Source organism: Podarcis pityusensis (assembly GCF_964106645.2).
Source record: "Podarcis pityusensis genome assembly, chromosome: 1".
NCBI lineage: Eukaryota > Metazoa > Chordata > Lepidosauria > Squamata > Lacertidae > Podarcis > Podarcis pityusensis.
Window position 1 is genome coordinate 119,965,813 of NC_138028.1, and position 16,543 is coordinate 119,982,355.

General features: G+C 45.5%; 1 protein-coding gene across 2 annotated transcripts in view; it reads right to left on the reverse strand.

The window, feature by feature from the left end:
* The window catches only part of MYO3B (myosin IIIB), a 296,654-nt gene that overhangs the window by 262,721 nt on the left and 17,390 nt on the right, over nucleotides 1-16,543 (reverse strand). Inside the window, exon 1 of one of the 2 annotated variants that reach the window (XM_080972244.1) lies at nucleotides 6,753-6,800. The exons of the other annotated variant lie outside the window; for it this stretch is intronic. Coding sequence (XP_080828370.1) covers nucleotides 6,753-6,754 — 2 coding nt within the window. The 5' untranslated portion in view covers nucleotides 6,755-6,800. Of the gene's footprint in view, nucleotides 1-6,752; nucleotides 6,801-16,543 lie in introns of those variants that run through there. 2 annotated transcript variants of the gene reach the window in all.

The window sequence follows — 16,543 nt, forward strand, 5'->3', positions numbered from 1 at the left end:
ACATCATTATACTTACGAAGAATATTAACTGGTAAGATTCAGACACAATTATCAGAATCAAAATTACAGTGGTACTGTACCTTGGTTCTCAGATGCCTTGGTACTCAAACAACTTGGAAGCCAAACACTGCAGACCCGGAAGTAAGTAGTCCGGTTTGCGAACTTTTTTTGGAAGTCAAATGTGCTCCGTTTTGAGGTTAGGCTTCTGTTTTGAGTGCCACGCTTCCATTTGGAGAGTTACGCTGAGGTCTGTCTGTTTTTGCTATCTATTTTGCATTTTTGTTTTTGCGGCTCCACCACTGAACTGGTGTGGAACCCATTTCAGCTACTGATTGATTGATTGATTGTGTGACTGCAATACATTGTTTATTGCTTTCATTTTATGGCTCAATGGGCTCTTTAGATAGTAAAATCCATGTTAAATTGCTGTTTTAAGGGTTGCTTTTTAAAAGTCTGGAACAGATTAATCCATTTTGCATTACTTTCTATGGGAAAGCGTGCCTTGGTTTTGGAACGCTTTGGTTTTGGAATGGACTTCCGGAACGAATTATGTTTGAGAACCAAGGTACCACTGTAGCACCATTGTTCAGGATTGTTCTCCCTCCTGCGTGCGGTGAGTGGGGACCTGTTGCAACAGCTCTTTGAATAAAGACCAGGCTTACTAGCCGCTTTGCTTCTCAATATACTCCGGTTGGCCTCTGTTATTTTCTCCTATCAATAGGGAATCCACTTAAGGACTATATAAGGGCCGAATACCCCGTAAAGGAAAGGGAGCAGTTTTTTCTTATAACAAGGGACATCAGGTTAGTAAAGTTTGGCATAAGTCAACCCTGAACAATAAAACTTCCACCAAAATGTAAGGCAATTACAGTGGTACCTCGGGTTAAGTACTTAATTCGTTCCGGAGGTCCGTACTTAACCTGAAACTGTTCTTAACCTGAAGCACCACTTTAGCTAATGGGGCCTCCTGCTGCCGCCGTGCCGCCGGAGCACGATTTCTGTTCTCATCCTGAAGCAAAGTTCTTAACCTGAAGCACTATTTCTGGGTTAGCGGAGTCTGTTACCTGAAGGTATGTAACCTGAAGCGTATGTAACCCGAGGTACCACTGTACCGCAAAGCAAAACGTGTGTCGGAATTAGCAATGCCAGGTGTAAACAAATTAGCCAGTAAAACAGTCCACAGCAAGATTGCATCAGCATTACATGAACAGTTTCCAGGGAATTCAAAGGCCCTCTTCTATCACCAGTCCCCACTGCTCATTCAACACATAAGAGGACAGGATGTGTCAGACCAGTGAGCAAGGATAATAGAGCCACGCTAGCTCTTCCTGACCGATGGTGTTATTTCCAGCACAAGCCCTCTGAAACTGTAAATATCTTTACAGTTTTCAGCAACAGTAGCTGCCTTTCAGTGGAGAATCATTATCCAGTCCTCAGTAACATAAGCCTTCTGGACAGATCGGCCCTGAAATTAGTTCTAGGCTCGGCTCCAGAGTCGTATTTTATTGAGGAGTCGTGATGTAAAACGCTACGCGTTTCTGGGACTCTGCAATGGGTGGTGGAGGCAATCCTAGCCCTTGCAGCAGATACACTTGTGCAGCAAAGCAGAAAATATTGTTTTATTGTTCCATATGCACATCTCCACATGGTGCTGAGAGCGTCTGCATGCGCAATTAGCTCTGGCACATCGGCTTTCACCACCACATGGAAGAGAGAGGGTTGAAGCTGCATTTGTGGGATAATCGGCTGCGGCCTTTCAATGCCTCAAATAGAATAAAATTGCTAAAGAGAGAGGAGTGTTTGGCGAGATTGCAGTGCGTCCATGTTCATGCCCGCAAACAGGCCAGATACCTGGACCACTGTCACCTTCCATGAGCCTATAGGCAGAGGCGGTCTGGAAATCCACGTAGAAGGAAAATGTACAAAACAAACAATTTATTATTTATACCCCACCCACCTGGCTTGGTTTCCCCAGTCACTCTGGGCGGCTCCCAACTTGGCTTCTCGCAGCGAGGGAACCGCCAGAAGGCCCTCGGCGCTGGACCTCAGTGTCCGGGCAGAACGATGGGGGTGGAGACGCTCCTTTAGGTATACTGGACTGAGGCCATTAAAAAAAAACTGGGCAACGGCGCAACATCCGCCCGTAACTACCAAGCCTTCCTCGATCTCCTTCCCCCTTTGTTTTGACAGATCAGGGAAGGCTCAGGAGTCATGGGCAGGCGGTCGTTGCCCAGGAGGGGCCAGCCTGGTAGCGCAGTTGGCTCTGGCTGGCTTCAGGAGCTGCTCACTGCTGTGGTGCAGGGAAAATGGCGGGCGCCACGGCAGCAAGCAGTGAGCAGCAAGCTGCTCCTGAAGCCAGCCAGAGCCAACTGCGCTAACAGGCTGGCTCTGGGCTGCTGAGGCTGCTGCTGCCATGTTTCCCGGGGACAGATTTGCAAATCTGGGGACATTTTGGGGACGGAATTTGTCCGGGGACAGATTTGCAAATCTGGGGACTGTCCCCAGGAACCGGGGATGTCTGGTAACCCTGTCTTAGCCTTTCTTCTGAGAAAGTCCACTCCAACTGTTGCATTAAATGTCCAACAGTATACCTGAAGGAGCGTCTCCACCCCCATCATTCAGCCTGGACACTGAGGTCCAGCTCTGAGGGCCTTCTGGCAGTTCCCTCACTGAAAGAAGTGAGGTTGCAGGGAACCAGGCAGAGGGCCTTCTCAGTAGTGGCACCCGCCCGGTGGAACGCCCTCCCACCAGGTGTCAAAGAGAAGAACAACTATCAGACTTTTAGAAGACATCTGAAGGCTGCCATGTTTAGGGAAGCTTTTAACGTTTAACAGACTACTGTATTTTAATACTTTGTTGGAAGCTGCCCAGAGTGGCTGGGGAAACCAGGCCAGATGGGCAGGGTATTATATTATTATTATTATTAGCTGTACATTTATGTTTCACAGGGTGCGAAAGAAGGGCTTTGCACCTTTATACAATATGCATGTGTGCTTGGGCCCAGGGTCTTTTGCCTCACCATCCCCACTACTGACTCCCTGTTGCTACTCAGCTTAAAAAATAATAATTAAAAATGTCCCTGGATTCATTGAAAAAAATCTGGTAATCATAGGCTAAGAGTGTAAACAAACATCAGGGATGGGGAGGAGCTTGAGGATTGGGCAGAGGAGACAGGCGGGCAGAAGAAGGATCAAGGGGAATGGACCAGTGATTTGTGGGGTGATGTGCCACTTTAAGGCAGCTGCTGGAGGAGGAGAAGGAAGAAGAAGAGATCAGGCAGCTCTCCTCAGCACAACAGCACAAGCAGCCCTTCTCAGCCAGCGTTCCCAGGCCTCCTTGGCTGGCGCAGCTGCCAGAATTGGTGTGCCTGCTTCTGGAAGTGTGTTTTCAAGCGGTGTGCTCGCTTCCAATGTACAGCAGCAGCAGAGGCTGCAGTGAAGGCCGAGGAGGCGGGTGGAGGCAGAGGCTGGACACCCAGGATTTCAAACACAAGCCGGGCCAGCTTCTGTGAATTCGGGATTGGGTGGTATGCAATTTACCTGGCTCTTTAGGGTACATGTGGTGGTTTTGCCCCAAAATCACCCCCTTTGGGGAACACGTTTTTCAAACAATCAGATGATAGATCCTCTAAGTGTCTCTATTTTCCAGGGCCGCCCGCGATTTGGAGAAGCCATCCCAGTTTGGTATTTGATCCCAGAATGTCCCACTTTTCCTTAGGATGTCCCTCTTTTCATTGGTGAAATGTTGGAGGGTATGGAATTATCTGACCCCCGAGCCGTCTGAACAGTACTGTACAGTATAGGGAAGGTTTTGTGTTTTTTAAATGTTTAATGTTTTGTTTTTATATATGTTGGAAGCTGCCCAGAGTGGCTGGGGCAACCCAGTGAGATGTGTATAAATAGGAAAATTATCATTATGGAACGGGACGTCCCTATTTTCGTCAGAGAAATGTTGGAGTGTATGAAATGATAGGACAATTGCTACAAGCAGACCCCAAACTGGCCCTAGCATCTTATTTTACTCCTCAGATCAAGAACATTCTCCATTTATTAAATGCAGCTAGATTAGTGATTGCCATTGTGCTTATGGACAAATTAACCATCTCACAAAAGCAATATTGATCTGGGCGGGCGGAAGACTCACACCTTCTATACAACATGGCATCCTTTTATTGGCTTCGTTAAGACAATCGAACATGCTTTTCACCCTCCATCGACTCACAGAACCTTATGGAGAGACACTTCCATTTGATTGCCTTTCTTGGAACATGTAAAACTACAACCTGCCACTATTTTTCTTTCTTTTCGGTACAACTACTAAGCTCTGTTTTCCATGTATGGCTACGTTTCGCTACTTGACATTAAAAATCAATTTTTTAAAAAGTTTTATTTATTTAAGGAGAACTTATGGCCTTAGGAGCCATATTTATTTAAGGAGAACTTAAGGGACGCGGGTGGCGCTGTGGGTTAAACCACAGAGGCTAGGACTTGCTGATCAGAAGGTTGGCAGTTCGAATCCCTGTGACAGGGTGAGCTCCCATTGCTCAGCCCCTGCTCCTGCCAACCTAGCAGTTCGAAAGCACGTCAAAGTGCAAGTAGATAAATAGGTACCACTCTGGCGGGAAGGTAAACGGCGTTTCCGTGCACTGCTCTGGTTTGCCAGAAGCAGCTTAGTCATGCTGGCCACATGACCTAGAAGCTCCCTCGGCCAGTGAAGTGAGATGAGCACCGCAACCCCAGAGTCGGCCACGACTGGACCTAATGGTAAGGGGTCCCTTTACCTATGGACTAAATTTTCACAGCAGGAAGGGAATGGACAGGAAGACAACCAAGTGGGGAGAGGAAGAAGTGTTTGTAAAAAGGCTGAATACATAATGCACAAATGCCTTTACATGAACTTGGGCTTAATTCTTACCCTCCAACATTTCTCCGATGAAAATAAGGACATCCTATTCAACAACAACATCATCACCATCATCATTATTTATACCCCACCCATCTGACTGGGTTGCCCAGCCACTCTGGGCAGTTTCCAATATACATATAAACATAATTAAAATTTTAAAAATCCCTATATATTGCTGCCTTCAGGTGTCTTCTACAGGTTGTAGAGTTACTTATCTCCTTGGCTTGGGAGTCGTATAAACAGACCCTCCAAAATTTTTCCAATGAAAATAGGGGCGTCCTAAGGAAAAGTGGGACATTCTGGAATCAAATCAGAAACCGGGACGGCTTCTGTAAATCCAGGATTTTCCTTGCTCTGTCAAGTGCATGAGGCCACAACAAGACTTTCAAGCTTTGCAGATGTTTTAACAGATTGTCACGGAGAAACTCAGAGAATGATTAAAAAAAAAACACAATCAGAGGCTAGATACTGCCTTTCTTTTAATTTGACGGGGTTCCTACTTCATACTAGCCATTTAAATTGTTGCACTTCTTTGCAAGATTTTTTTGCATTTCTACTTAAATACTAATATTTGCCCTTCAATTCAATGTGTTTCAGAAATTGAAGCAATGCACACAGAAGCAAGCACCTGCATCCAATCGAGTCCCATGCATATCCAATGCACAGAATTGCAGTTCAGCTGCTCCAAATAAATTGCATCATTGTTTTTTAGTGTATATATGTGTAAGAGAGAAAGGCAGGGAGCACAAATAGATCAAAGAACAGCAGCACATAGCACAACCCTATACTAAACCATGAATCAAAATTATTCTGCCACAAAACTGAGAAATCCGCTAGCCACCATTCTGTGGAATCAGCATGAAAAAAATATTGCAAGAGAACAATCAAATCATTTAACTAGTTGGATATTATACCCAAGTCCTGCAGTTGATAATGGGAGCAACCCATTCCCCATTGTACGGAGTATGAATTAACAGCCATTAGTCTAGCAATTCTATTAAGCAAATGAGATTTTTCTGCAGCCTCAAAACGTTGTAAAGCTGAAGAACACGGTACCACTTAGGTGAAATGGCTGTTTGGGTGATTTAACTACAATTCCTGTAAGTTAAGTAACAGCAACAGCACGTGCAAAAAGGAAATAATCGCTGGCATTTAGCTAGCAGAATTCAGCTCTGCCCTAGGGCACGGTGCTGAAATGAAGTTTATAATCTCCTGAGTCCACTCGGTTACAAACTGCAGGTGGCAAATCAAATAGCTATGAACTATGTTCCCTGTATGTGAAAATCAATACCCAAGAAGGTTCTTTTGCTACACCTCCTTTGACAGCAATTTAACAGCAAGGACAAAACACATGTGCCAGTGAAATGTGAGATGTAAGGAGGACGGCCGGCTGCAGCAGAACAGTGACCCTGGCAAACCAAAATCAGTCTCTCGCCGCCTTCTGCTTGGAAGAGTTTGCAGGGGGGGGGGAGTGTGCACAGGTGAGGAAGGGAAATCCGAAAGGAAGGGAAACTGGAAAGAAAATAATAATAATAATATCACTGCAGACTTAGCAGGAGCTACCATATTTTTCGCTCTATAAGACGCACCAGACCACAAGACGCACCTAGTTTTTGGAGGAGGAAAACAAGAAAAAAAATATTCTGAATCTCAGAAGCCAGAACAGCAAGAGGGATTGCTGCACAGTGAAAGCAGCAATCCCTCTTGCTGTTCTGACTTCTGGGATAGCTGCGCAGCCTGCATTCGCTCCATAAGACGCACACACATTTCCCCTTACTTTTTAGGAGGGGAAAAGTGAGTCTTATAGAGCAAAAAATACAGTACCTAATTTTCTAAAGACAGCTTACATGATGTCGCGCTTTTGTCCCACAAACAGAGGACCAGACTCCTTCAGCATTTAAACGGTTGCCTCCTTTCCCCCAAGAATGACTTTCCTAAGTGCTATGGAAAACAGCTCCTTCTTCATATTTCCTTCCCGGCCTGTCCCCTGCAGTGCGCGCCGCGCCCGGCTTGTGCTTCGGACTTAAGATCCTCGCTGCGGAGGGCACAGCTCAACTGGTGCAACCTCCAGCGGCTTCGCTTCATTATTGCTGCAGATTAATGTGACACTAATTGGTCCTGAGGCTGATCTATTTATCGAGTCTTTTACACGTATTGGGCTGCAGAATAAAAGCCACTTAGCTATTAAGTGACCGGCAGCAAGGGCTGCCTGTTTTATTCGCTCCTTTAATGCATTTGATTATTGCTTTCCAAGGCACCTTTTCACTTTGAAGGGCAACTGGTCACCTCTCAGAATGTTTAAGTGACAGGTTTATTCATTTTTTCCTTTTTGAGGAGGTTTCCCCCACCCTTAAAAATAGCCATCAGTCTTGGGCCATTTTAAAAAAAAAAGTGAATAAGGACTAGACTCCTAAATGCAGATGATTGTTCTTGCTCAAGATGAAATATTTCGTCGTCAAGCTAGCTGTTATGCATTCCCAGCGTGTGTGCAGAAGCCTAGCGTGACATCAATTTACATAATTTCTCTTCTCCAAACGGCTTCAAACAATAATAATAGGCATCTGAGATAGAATCTATTAATTTTAAAGTTACTTTGGCGGATATCTTTATGGAGCGACTTATCAAAAGGAACCTCCCGTTAAGATCCATAAATTACAAATGCGTTATCACTTCCAGGCCATTTTGGGAGTCGGGGGGGGGGGTTAATTCCAAAGAGATGAGAAACAAACGTTTCCAGGTTTCCCCTATGGGAGCAGCTGGGAGAAAATGGCAGGAGGAGACGAGCATCCAATAATTACCTACATCAGCAATGAATTGGAAAATTAAATTAAGTCGGGACTGTCGTGGGTGGTTCATTGGCTGGGGAAGAGACATACAGACACGCACATCAAAACTGGGTTTCGCTCAAGGCTGTCCTAGCCTCGGGCAGCCTATTTGCGGTGGCTGGAGCAGAGAAAAAACCACAGTGGTACCTCTGGTTGCGAACGGGATCCGTTCTGGAGGCCTGTTTGCAACATGAAAAGAGTGCAATCCTCAGCAGCGTGTCTGCACACGCACGGGTTGTGATTCGCTGCTTCTGTGAGTGTGAGTGACGTCATTTTACGCTTCTGTGCATGCGCGAGCAGTGAAACCTGGAAGTAACCCTTTCCGGTACTTCTGAGTCGCCACGGGACGTAACCTGAAAGAACTTAACATGAAGCGGACGTAACATGAGGTATGACGGTACAGTGGTACCTCGGGTTAAGTACTTAATTCGTTCCGGAGGTCCGTTCTTAACCTGAAACTGTTCGTAACCTGAAGCACCACTTTAACTAATGGGGCCTCCTGCTGCCACTGCGCCACCGGAGCACGATTTCTGTTCTCATCCTGAAGCAAAGTTCTTAACCTGAAGCACTATTTCTGGGTTAGCGGAGTCTGTAACCTGAAGTGTATGTAACATGAAGCAAACGTAACATGAGGTATGACTGTACTACTGCTTTGCCCACATATGAATGGTAGCCAAGAAAGGTTAAGATGAGTACAGTAGAGATGTGGGGATTCAGCTCAGCATGCAAGAACCTACCAAATCTGCACCGTTCAATAAATAAATAAATATGTGAACCAATCCACGACTGTCCCTCAGAATTCTCTGAATCTTGCAAGGGAGTCCTCCAGCCAAGTAATGTGTAAATAAATGCTAACCAAAATAATAATAATTTATTTATACCCCACCCATCTGGCTGAGTTTCCCCAGTCAGTATTAAGATTATTAAGGGAAAGTGTGTGTGTAAATGTGGGGTGTATCTTCACTGTAGCAGTCAAATACAACATTTCCTGTTTCCTAGAATGAACACACAGGGGAATGTGGCTCCAGACAGGGAGGACTTCCTGTCATACCTGCTCTGGAGCCTCCTCCCCCTGTGTGTGACCAGGTAGATGGGTGTGGCCCTAGCAGACCCTATAAAGGGGCTAGTCACGCAGCCATCTTCCTCTTTTGCTGCTCTTTTGGCCCTTTGGCTCTTTTACCACCTTCCGCTGGCTCTTAGCCACCAGCTCATGGCTCATCCTTACGGAGGATGGAAGCCACAAGGTAGAAAGTCTGAGGCCAAGCTCAGACTTCTTTTCTCTACAACTGTAACTACAAGATAAAGCCTGCCTTCAGGACAATACTGTGAACTGAATGTAAGTAAACTTTATCATTACTTTTAAAAGAAGACTGTTGTGTCAGTCTTCTTTTAGAGGGAACTAAAGGGGAAATTTACCAGGAACAATGCAATCTGGACAAGCCAGGCTGGATTGCTCAACTTATATGATGGTAATGAATCCATCTACTTGCTTTCGGGAATGTGCTCTGCTACTAGTTCCCTAGCATGAGTGAGGAAGGATAATATTTAATCAATATATCCTCTCCTACTATCCACAACATTCCCACAGTAAATACCCAAAGTACCATACTAAAATTGCTTTTCCTGGCAGTCAGCCAGGAAACCAGAAGAATAGTGAGCTAGAAAAATCTTATTGTCATATGGTTGGGAGAAGTATCATGCTGTGACGCCTTATATGGTCCAGATCCAATCATGGTCCAGCACAGGGTCAGGTGGCCTTGCGGTTGTCACAGTCAGCTGTGTGATCAGCATTTTTAACACACACATTGGCTTCACAGCAGGAAGACAAAATGGAAGGAAGCAGAACATAACAGACCATTAATCAGATCACTTGGCCGTGTGGAAAAGCAGCGGCAGAAGTCTAAAAGAACATGCCTTCCCTATGATTCTTAGTGGAACAACTGACAGATCTTAGCTGGCAAAAAAAAATTGCTGTCCCCTACCCCAATCCACAGACACCGCTCAAAAAATGGAATTTGCCATTTCAAATGCCTGTGTATTGGCTGACTATGGTAAAGCCTAAGGCCTTATTGTCTACATGCCTTTAAAATAAATAACCCCGAGCAAATAAAAATATACTTCCTTCAAAGTACAAACTAAATCAGCAATTTTCATTCCACCTCAAGTTTCTGTGTCATCTAATATGCCCTTTTTCTTCATAAAATAGGCCATGATTCAAAGGGATACACAGTACACTTCTGCTTGCACAAATACAGTGGTACCTCAGGTTAAGTACTTAATTCGTTCCTGAGGTCCGTACTTAACCTGAAACTGTTCTTAACCTGAAGCACCACTTTAGCTAATGGGGCCTCCCACTGCCGCCGCACCGCCGCAGCACGATTCCTGTTCTCATCCTGAAGCAAAGTTCTTAACCTGAAGCACTATTTCTGGGTTAGCGGAGTCTGTAACCTGAAGCGTATGTAACCCGAGGTACCACTGTACCTCCTTTTCCTCAGCTTCCTCACTGACTAACCAGCCATGAAACTCTGAGAGTGTTTGGTAGCAAAATCTGACACAGCACCAGGAGCCATGGCCATGTTGGAGAAGCAAGGAATTAAAAAGGAGGGATGATTCTGCAGCAAGAGTCTTATCAACAGAAAGAATGGGTGAGGGGAAGCCTTCGAATGTTAAAGTAAAATATTTGTGAATCTGGTACCTACCTGTTTCAAGCTCTCCCTCTTTTCTGGGGCAATCTCTGAACAACAGCTCTGATAAATCGTCAATATGACAGCCAGGGCTGTAGTGATTAGAGTGCTACACATCACCTGGGAAGACAGGCAAACTAATTCCAGTGTACTGGAAGAAGTAAAGATCACCAGTGTCGAAGCAGTGATTCTTCAACGTCAACTTCACTGGACTGGTTGTATGGTGTGCATGCCTGATTATCGTCTTCCAAAGCAACTACTCTATTCCGAACTTTCAAATGGTACGTGTAATGCTGGTGGTCAACAAAAAGAGGTTCAAAGACTCTCTCAAGGCAAATCTTAAAAAATGTAGTATAAACACCGACAACTGGGAAACACTGCCCTGCGAGTGCTCCAGTTGGAGAACAGCCTTTACCCAAAGGTGCCGTGGGCTTTGAAGACGCGTGAACTCAGGACGAAAGGGAGAAACGTGCTAAGAGGAAGGCACGCTTGGCAAACCCTCACCGTGATCATCTCTTTCCCAGAAACCTATGTCCCCACTGTGGAAGGATGTGTGGATCCAGAATTGGCCTCCACAGCCACTTACGGACTCACTTTTAAAACCGTGTTCATGGAAGAAAATCTTACTCTGCTATGAGTGATCACCAACGAAGAGGAGGAGGAGGAGGAGGAGGTTAGAGTGCTGGACTAGGACATGAGAGACCAGGGTCCACTTCCCAGCTCAGTCATAAAGCTCACTGGGTGACCTTCGGCCAGTCTCCCACTCTCATAGAATCATAGAGATGGAAGGAACCCCCAATGGTCATGTATCCAACCCCCTGCAATGCAGGAATCTCAACCTAACCTACCTCACAGGGTTATTGCCAAGGATAAAATGCAGAGAAGCTCAGGTGGTACCTAACACCAAGAAAACTAGCGCTAATATGCCCAGGAACCTCACCAAAATGCTGGAGAGGGTGCACCTCCACAGGCGCATACCTCCACATGTGGTGGGAGTGCCCCAAAATCCAACTATTCTGGACAACAGCCATATGAGAAATATGTAAAATAACTAAGCAATTATTAGAAAACACCCCAGAATTGGCCCTACTAAACATCTTCCAAGACAATAATGCCCATTTACACCACAAAAAACTCATAACCCACCTCCTTTCAGCAGCCAGAAACACCATAACCAGACATTGGAGAGACCTGTCAGGAGTAAGCATGGACCAATGGTACCAAATAGTATGGGAAACAGCCTTATTAGAAAAACTAACCAATAAACTGAAGCTGACATGGGGACAAATAGAAGACGACACCTTCAGCCCGGTATGGCTCTCCTTTATCACATACACAGCCCAACAAGACAATGACAAAAATCCACCGACAGCATACAAATCAATATGGCTAACCTGATCCAAAACACCCACCCACCCCACTCACACATGAAAACAAAGACCACCACAGCCAACCACAAATGAACAGCCACACCCTAGGCCAACCCCAACCCCTCTCACCACCAAAGGAACACAAGTGAACAGCAGAGAACCTGCACAAGCAACGCTGACACCAAACCCCAAATATATTAAGCAAAATGGAAACATCTCTACCCACCCCCACCCCCACCTATCTTTCCCCACCTCCACCTCTTTCCCCCCCTTTTCTTCCTAATGTCTCAACAAATGAAACTGATTTGTAAAAATGTTACATGGAAAAAATACGAGAGAGAGACGTTGCACATACTTTTGTAAATAAAGAAAATCTTTAATAAAAATACATTTTTTTAAAAAGGAAGAGAATAATAATATAATAATAATAAATTTTATTTATATCCCGCCCTCCCCAGCCGAAGCCGGTCTCAGGGCGGCTAACAACAATAAAATAGTACAAAATTCTAAAATCATTCATTATAAAATTAATTCAAATCAAATTGATGGCAACCATTGGGCTAGAGATTCTGTGAAGATTGCCAAAGGAGGGAGGCAGGCTGTGCCCTGACCAAAGGCCTGGTGGAACAGCTCTGTCTTGCAGGCCCTGTGGAAAGATGTCAAGTCCCACAGGGCCCTAGTCTCTTGTGACAGAGAGTTCCACCAGATCAGAGCCACAGCCGAAAAAGCCCTGGCTCTGGTTGAGGCCAGCCTAACCTCCCTGTGGCCCGGGGCCTCCAAGATGTTTTCGTTTGAAGTTACTGTAAGGTCCTCTGTGGGACATACCAGGAGAGGCGGTCCCGTAGGTACGAGGGTCATAGGCTGTATAGGGCTTTAAAGGTTAAAACCAGCACCTTAAACCTGATCCTGTACCCCACCGGGAGCCAGTGCAGCTGGTATAGTGAGGACCCCGTAAGGAGTCTCGCTGCGGCATTCTGAACCCGCTGGAGAGAAGCATGTGCACCATCTTGATCTCCTTGGGGTATAAATGTGATGAATTAATAAAATAATAAATAAATGCTCAGGACAATGATGTTGTCCTGAACCCCCGGCCTACCTGGCCGCAAGTGGCTAAGTCGAATCCCCGGTCCAGGTTCGAGGCACGGTTCTAAAGTCCAGTCCCACAGAGATCCTGGAGCCCCCAAGCTGAGGTCCATCAATATGGGCATTTGAGCAGACACAGTCCCTCAGCTCTGCTTCCCTGTTGCGCTTTGCATGCTGATTGCAGCATCTGGGCCTGATGAGGCAGGTGACCCTCACCTGTTCAAAGCCACCTCCCAGAGTTAGCGAGCCCCACCTGGCCAGCTAGGGGGCAGGGCTGTGGGCCCTTGCCTGCCTCAGCCTCCTAGAACACCCTGCCTGCTTCTCCCTACACCTCAGAGCCCGCAATGTTCGTGGAAGAAGAAGAAGAAGAAGAAGAAGAAGAAGAGGAGTTTGGATTTGATATCTCGCTTTATCACTGCCCTAAGGAGTCTCAAAGCGGCTAACATTCTCCTTTCCCTTCCTCCCTCACACTCTGTGAGGTGAGTGAGGCTGAGAGACTACAAAGAAGTGTGACTAGCCCAAGGTCACCCAGCAGCTGCATGTGGAGGAGCGGGGAAGCAAACCCGGTTCACCAGATTACGAGTCTACTGCTCTTGACCACTACACCACACTGGCCCCTGGAGACAGGGGACCCTCTGGCTCCTGCTGCTCTGCTTCCTGTGCACTGAACCCCCATCCCCTCATCATCCTCCATCAATCTGTGAGTACGTTCTACACCAACTTCTACTTCCCCATCCCCTGCTTGCCCCAGTGCGTCCCAGTCCCGGTGACACCCCTCACTGGGATCCTCTTCCTCCTTTTTCTTCTCCCCGTTATCCTGCCAGTTCGTGACAGATGTCTTTCTACAATTCACGAGAAATAAAGCAATTGACACGAAATTAAAAAGAACAGCTCGTAACTCTATACACAAATTAGAGGAGAGAGGGCAACATTTTATTAGCCTTGAATGGGTGGATAGATCTAACTTTCCCCTCGTTTTTCTGTCAGAAAAAAAAAGTCTCCACAATGCAAAGGGGGCTCTTTCGATTGGAGCCAGAAACGCTTTGCCCTTCCAACATAATAGCTGGCAAAAGAACCTGTCAACACCATAATATTCCACTGCTTTTTTCTTTTTGCACACATGCGAGTGTGCACTTGCACGGTTCTAGAATAAATACGCTGGCTGTTTTGTCACAGATTACTAGACTTCTGCGCCTGATGATTTTTCAGGCTCGGTTTTGATATTTTTCTCCTCGATGTATCAAACGGCGCAAAGGTAATTTTCTGCCATGAATTATTCATATTCTGTGCTTTTGTGACATTTGATATATTCTAAAATATTTAGAGAGCCATTTAATTCACTAATGATAAGGGAACTGATTCTAAAAAATGATAAGCTCCCTCAGAGGCCAGAATAAATAGCTGGTACCAAGGCCTGTTTCTTTGCCTCCTTTTGTTGTTGTTTGAGCAATAAGCTCAAAATGATAGGGATTCCGTTCTGTTATCGACTGTGGGATTCAGAATATGTAAAAGCTTTGCCCTGAAATGATCATCATTTCTTCCCTCACGAAGTCTGCTCAGATGACAAGACAATATCTGTAAACGTTTGTGCTAACGGTGAAACTGTTACGTCACTGCTTTACGTGTTTTTAGAAGCTCCTTAATGTTTATTAGCGTGTTTTTTTTAATTTAATTTTCTATTGTATTGCATTAGCACTATGGCATTTGCCACCCTGAGCTATCTTGGGAAGAAGAATTAGGTGGAAATTGAAGGAAAGGAATGTATCAACAAATAACTGTATGAAAAGATTGCCTGCCATCACTGCAGATTATTAAAAATGAGTCCTATTCTGAAGATTGCTTCACCTTTTGTGGGTGATTTACAGCAGGAGTTCCAAAATCGCTCGCCACAGGGACCAACAAAAGGAAAAGGAATTTTTTGTCCTTGTTTTGGATCCCCTCGTCAATTTCAACCATGGACCTGAATGTGGGAATCCTTAAATGTTACAAGACCAAAACCCCATCTAGTTCTGTTCTCGCAATGGCCAACCAGCTGCGCACAGGACGCCCACCAATAAGACAACTGCGCAATGGTGCTCCTCTACTTGCATTCCGTAGGAGCCTCTGACATGGGAGGTAAAGGTAAAGGGACCCCTGACCATTAGGTCTAGTCATGACCAGTGGCGTAGCGTGGGTTGTCAGCACCCGGGGCAAGGCAAGTAATTTGCGCCCCCTAACCCGTGGATTTGCGCCCCCTAACCCGTGGATTTGCGCCCCTAACCCTAACCCCCAGATGTTGCGCCCGGTGCGGCCGGCCCCCCCTGCACCCCCCATGCTACGCCACTGGTCGTGACCGACTCTAGGGTTGCGGCGCTCATCTCGCTTTATTGGCTGAGGGAGCCAGCGTACAGCTTCCGGGTCATGTGGCCAGCATGACTAAGCCGCCTCTGGCGAACCAGAGCAGTGCACGGAAACACCGTTTACCTTCCCGCCGGGGCGGTACCTATTTATCTACTTGCACTTTGACGGGCTTTCGAACTGCTAGGTTGGCAGGAGCAGGGACCGAGCAACGGGAGCTCACCCCGTCACGGGGATTTGAACCGCCGACCTTCTGATCGGGAAGTCCTAGGCTCTGTGGTTTAACCCACAGTGCCACCCGTGTCCTGACATGGGAGGTACAGACCCTCCAAGTGTCCCTATTTTCCAGGGACAGTCTCAGATTTACAGGAGCTGCTCCGGTTTCTGATTTGATCCTCGAATGTCCTGCTTTCTCTTAGGACGTCCCTGTTTTCATCAGAGAAATTTTGGAGGATATGGAGTTATGGGACCCCTGAGCCCAGGAGAGAAGTAACTATAGAACCTTTAGAAGGACCACCTCTTCCCATATGAACCTACCCAGACCCTGAGATCATCTTCAGAGGCCCTCCTTCGTGTGCCTCCTCCTTGAGAGGTCCAGAGGGTGGCAACATGAGAATGGGCCTTCTCTGCAGTGGCTCCCTGTCTGTGGAATGCTCTCTCCAAGGAAGTTTGCCTGGCGCCTTCATTATACACCTTTAGGCGCCAGGCAAAAATGTTCCTTTTTAACTAGGCCTTTGGTTGACCTGATTGACATCCTGCAACATTTAAAATGTGGCTTGGGGGGGGGGGTATTGGGTTACTTATTTTTATTTTATTATTTTTATTTTATATATTGTATCATTTCTGTGAACTGCCCTGAATCCTCCGAGTATAAGGCGGTATATAAATTCAATATAATAAAATGACTATGAAAAGCAGTAGAAGTATGAGATGATCAGAACCCTCTGAACTTGAAGCATGAGAACTCCTATTAAAAATTTATAATTCAGACTATTTGTTATGTATATGTATAATTTGGAATATTTAATGTGATTTGATTGGATTGTTAAAGTGGAAAACTTAATAAAAATGATTTTTTTAAAAAAAATCAATATAATATTAATAATAATAAAGACATCTGAAGGCAGCCCTGTATAGGAAATGGTTTTTTTTAATGTTTAACTTTTTGTTATGTTTTTATGTATGTTGCAAGCTGCCCAGAGTGACTAGGACAACCCAGTCAAATAGGCACGGTATTATTATTATTATTATTATTATTATTATTATTATTACTGGCATCCCTATTTTGATCAGAGACATTTTGGAGGATTCAGAAGTATAATCCTGATGACTTGTTGCT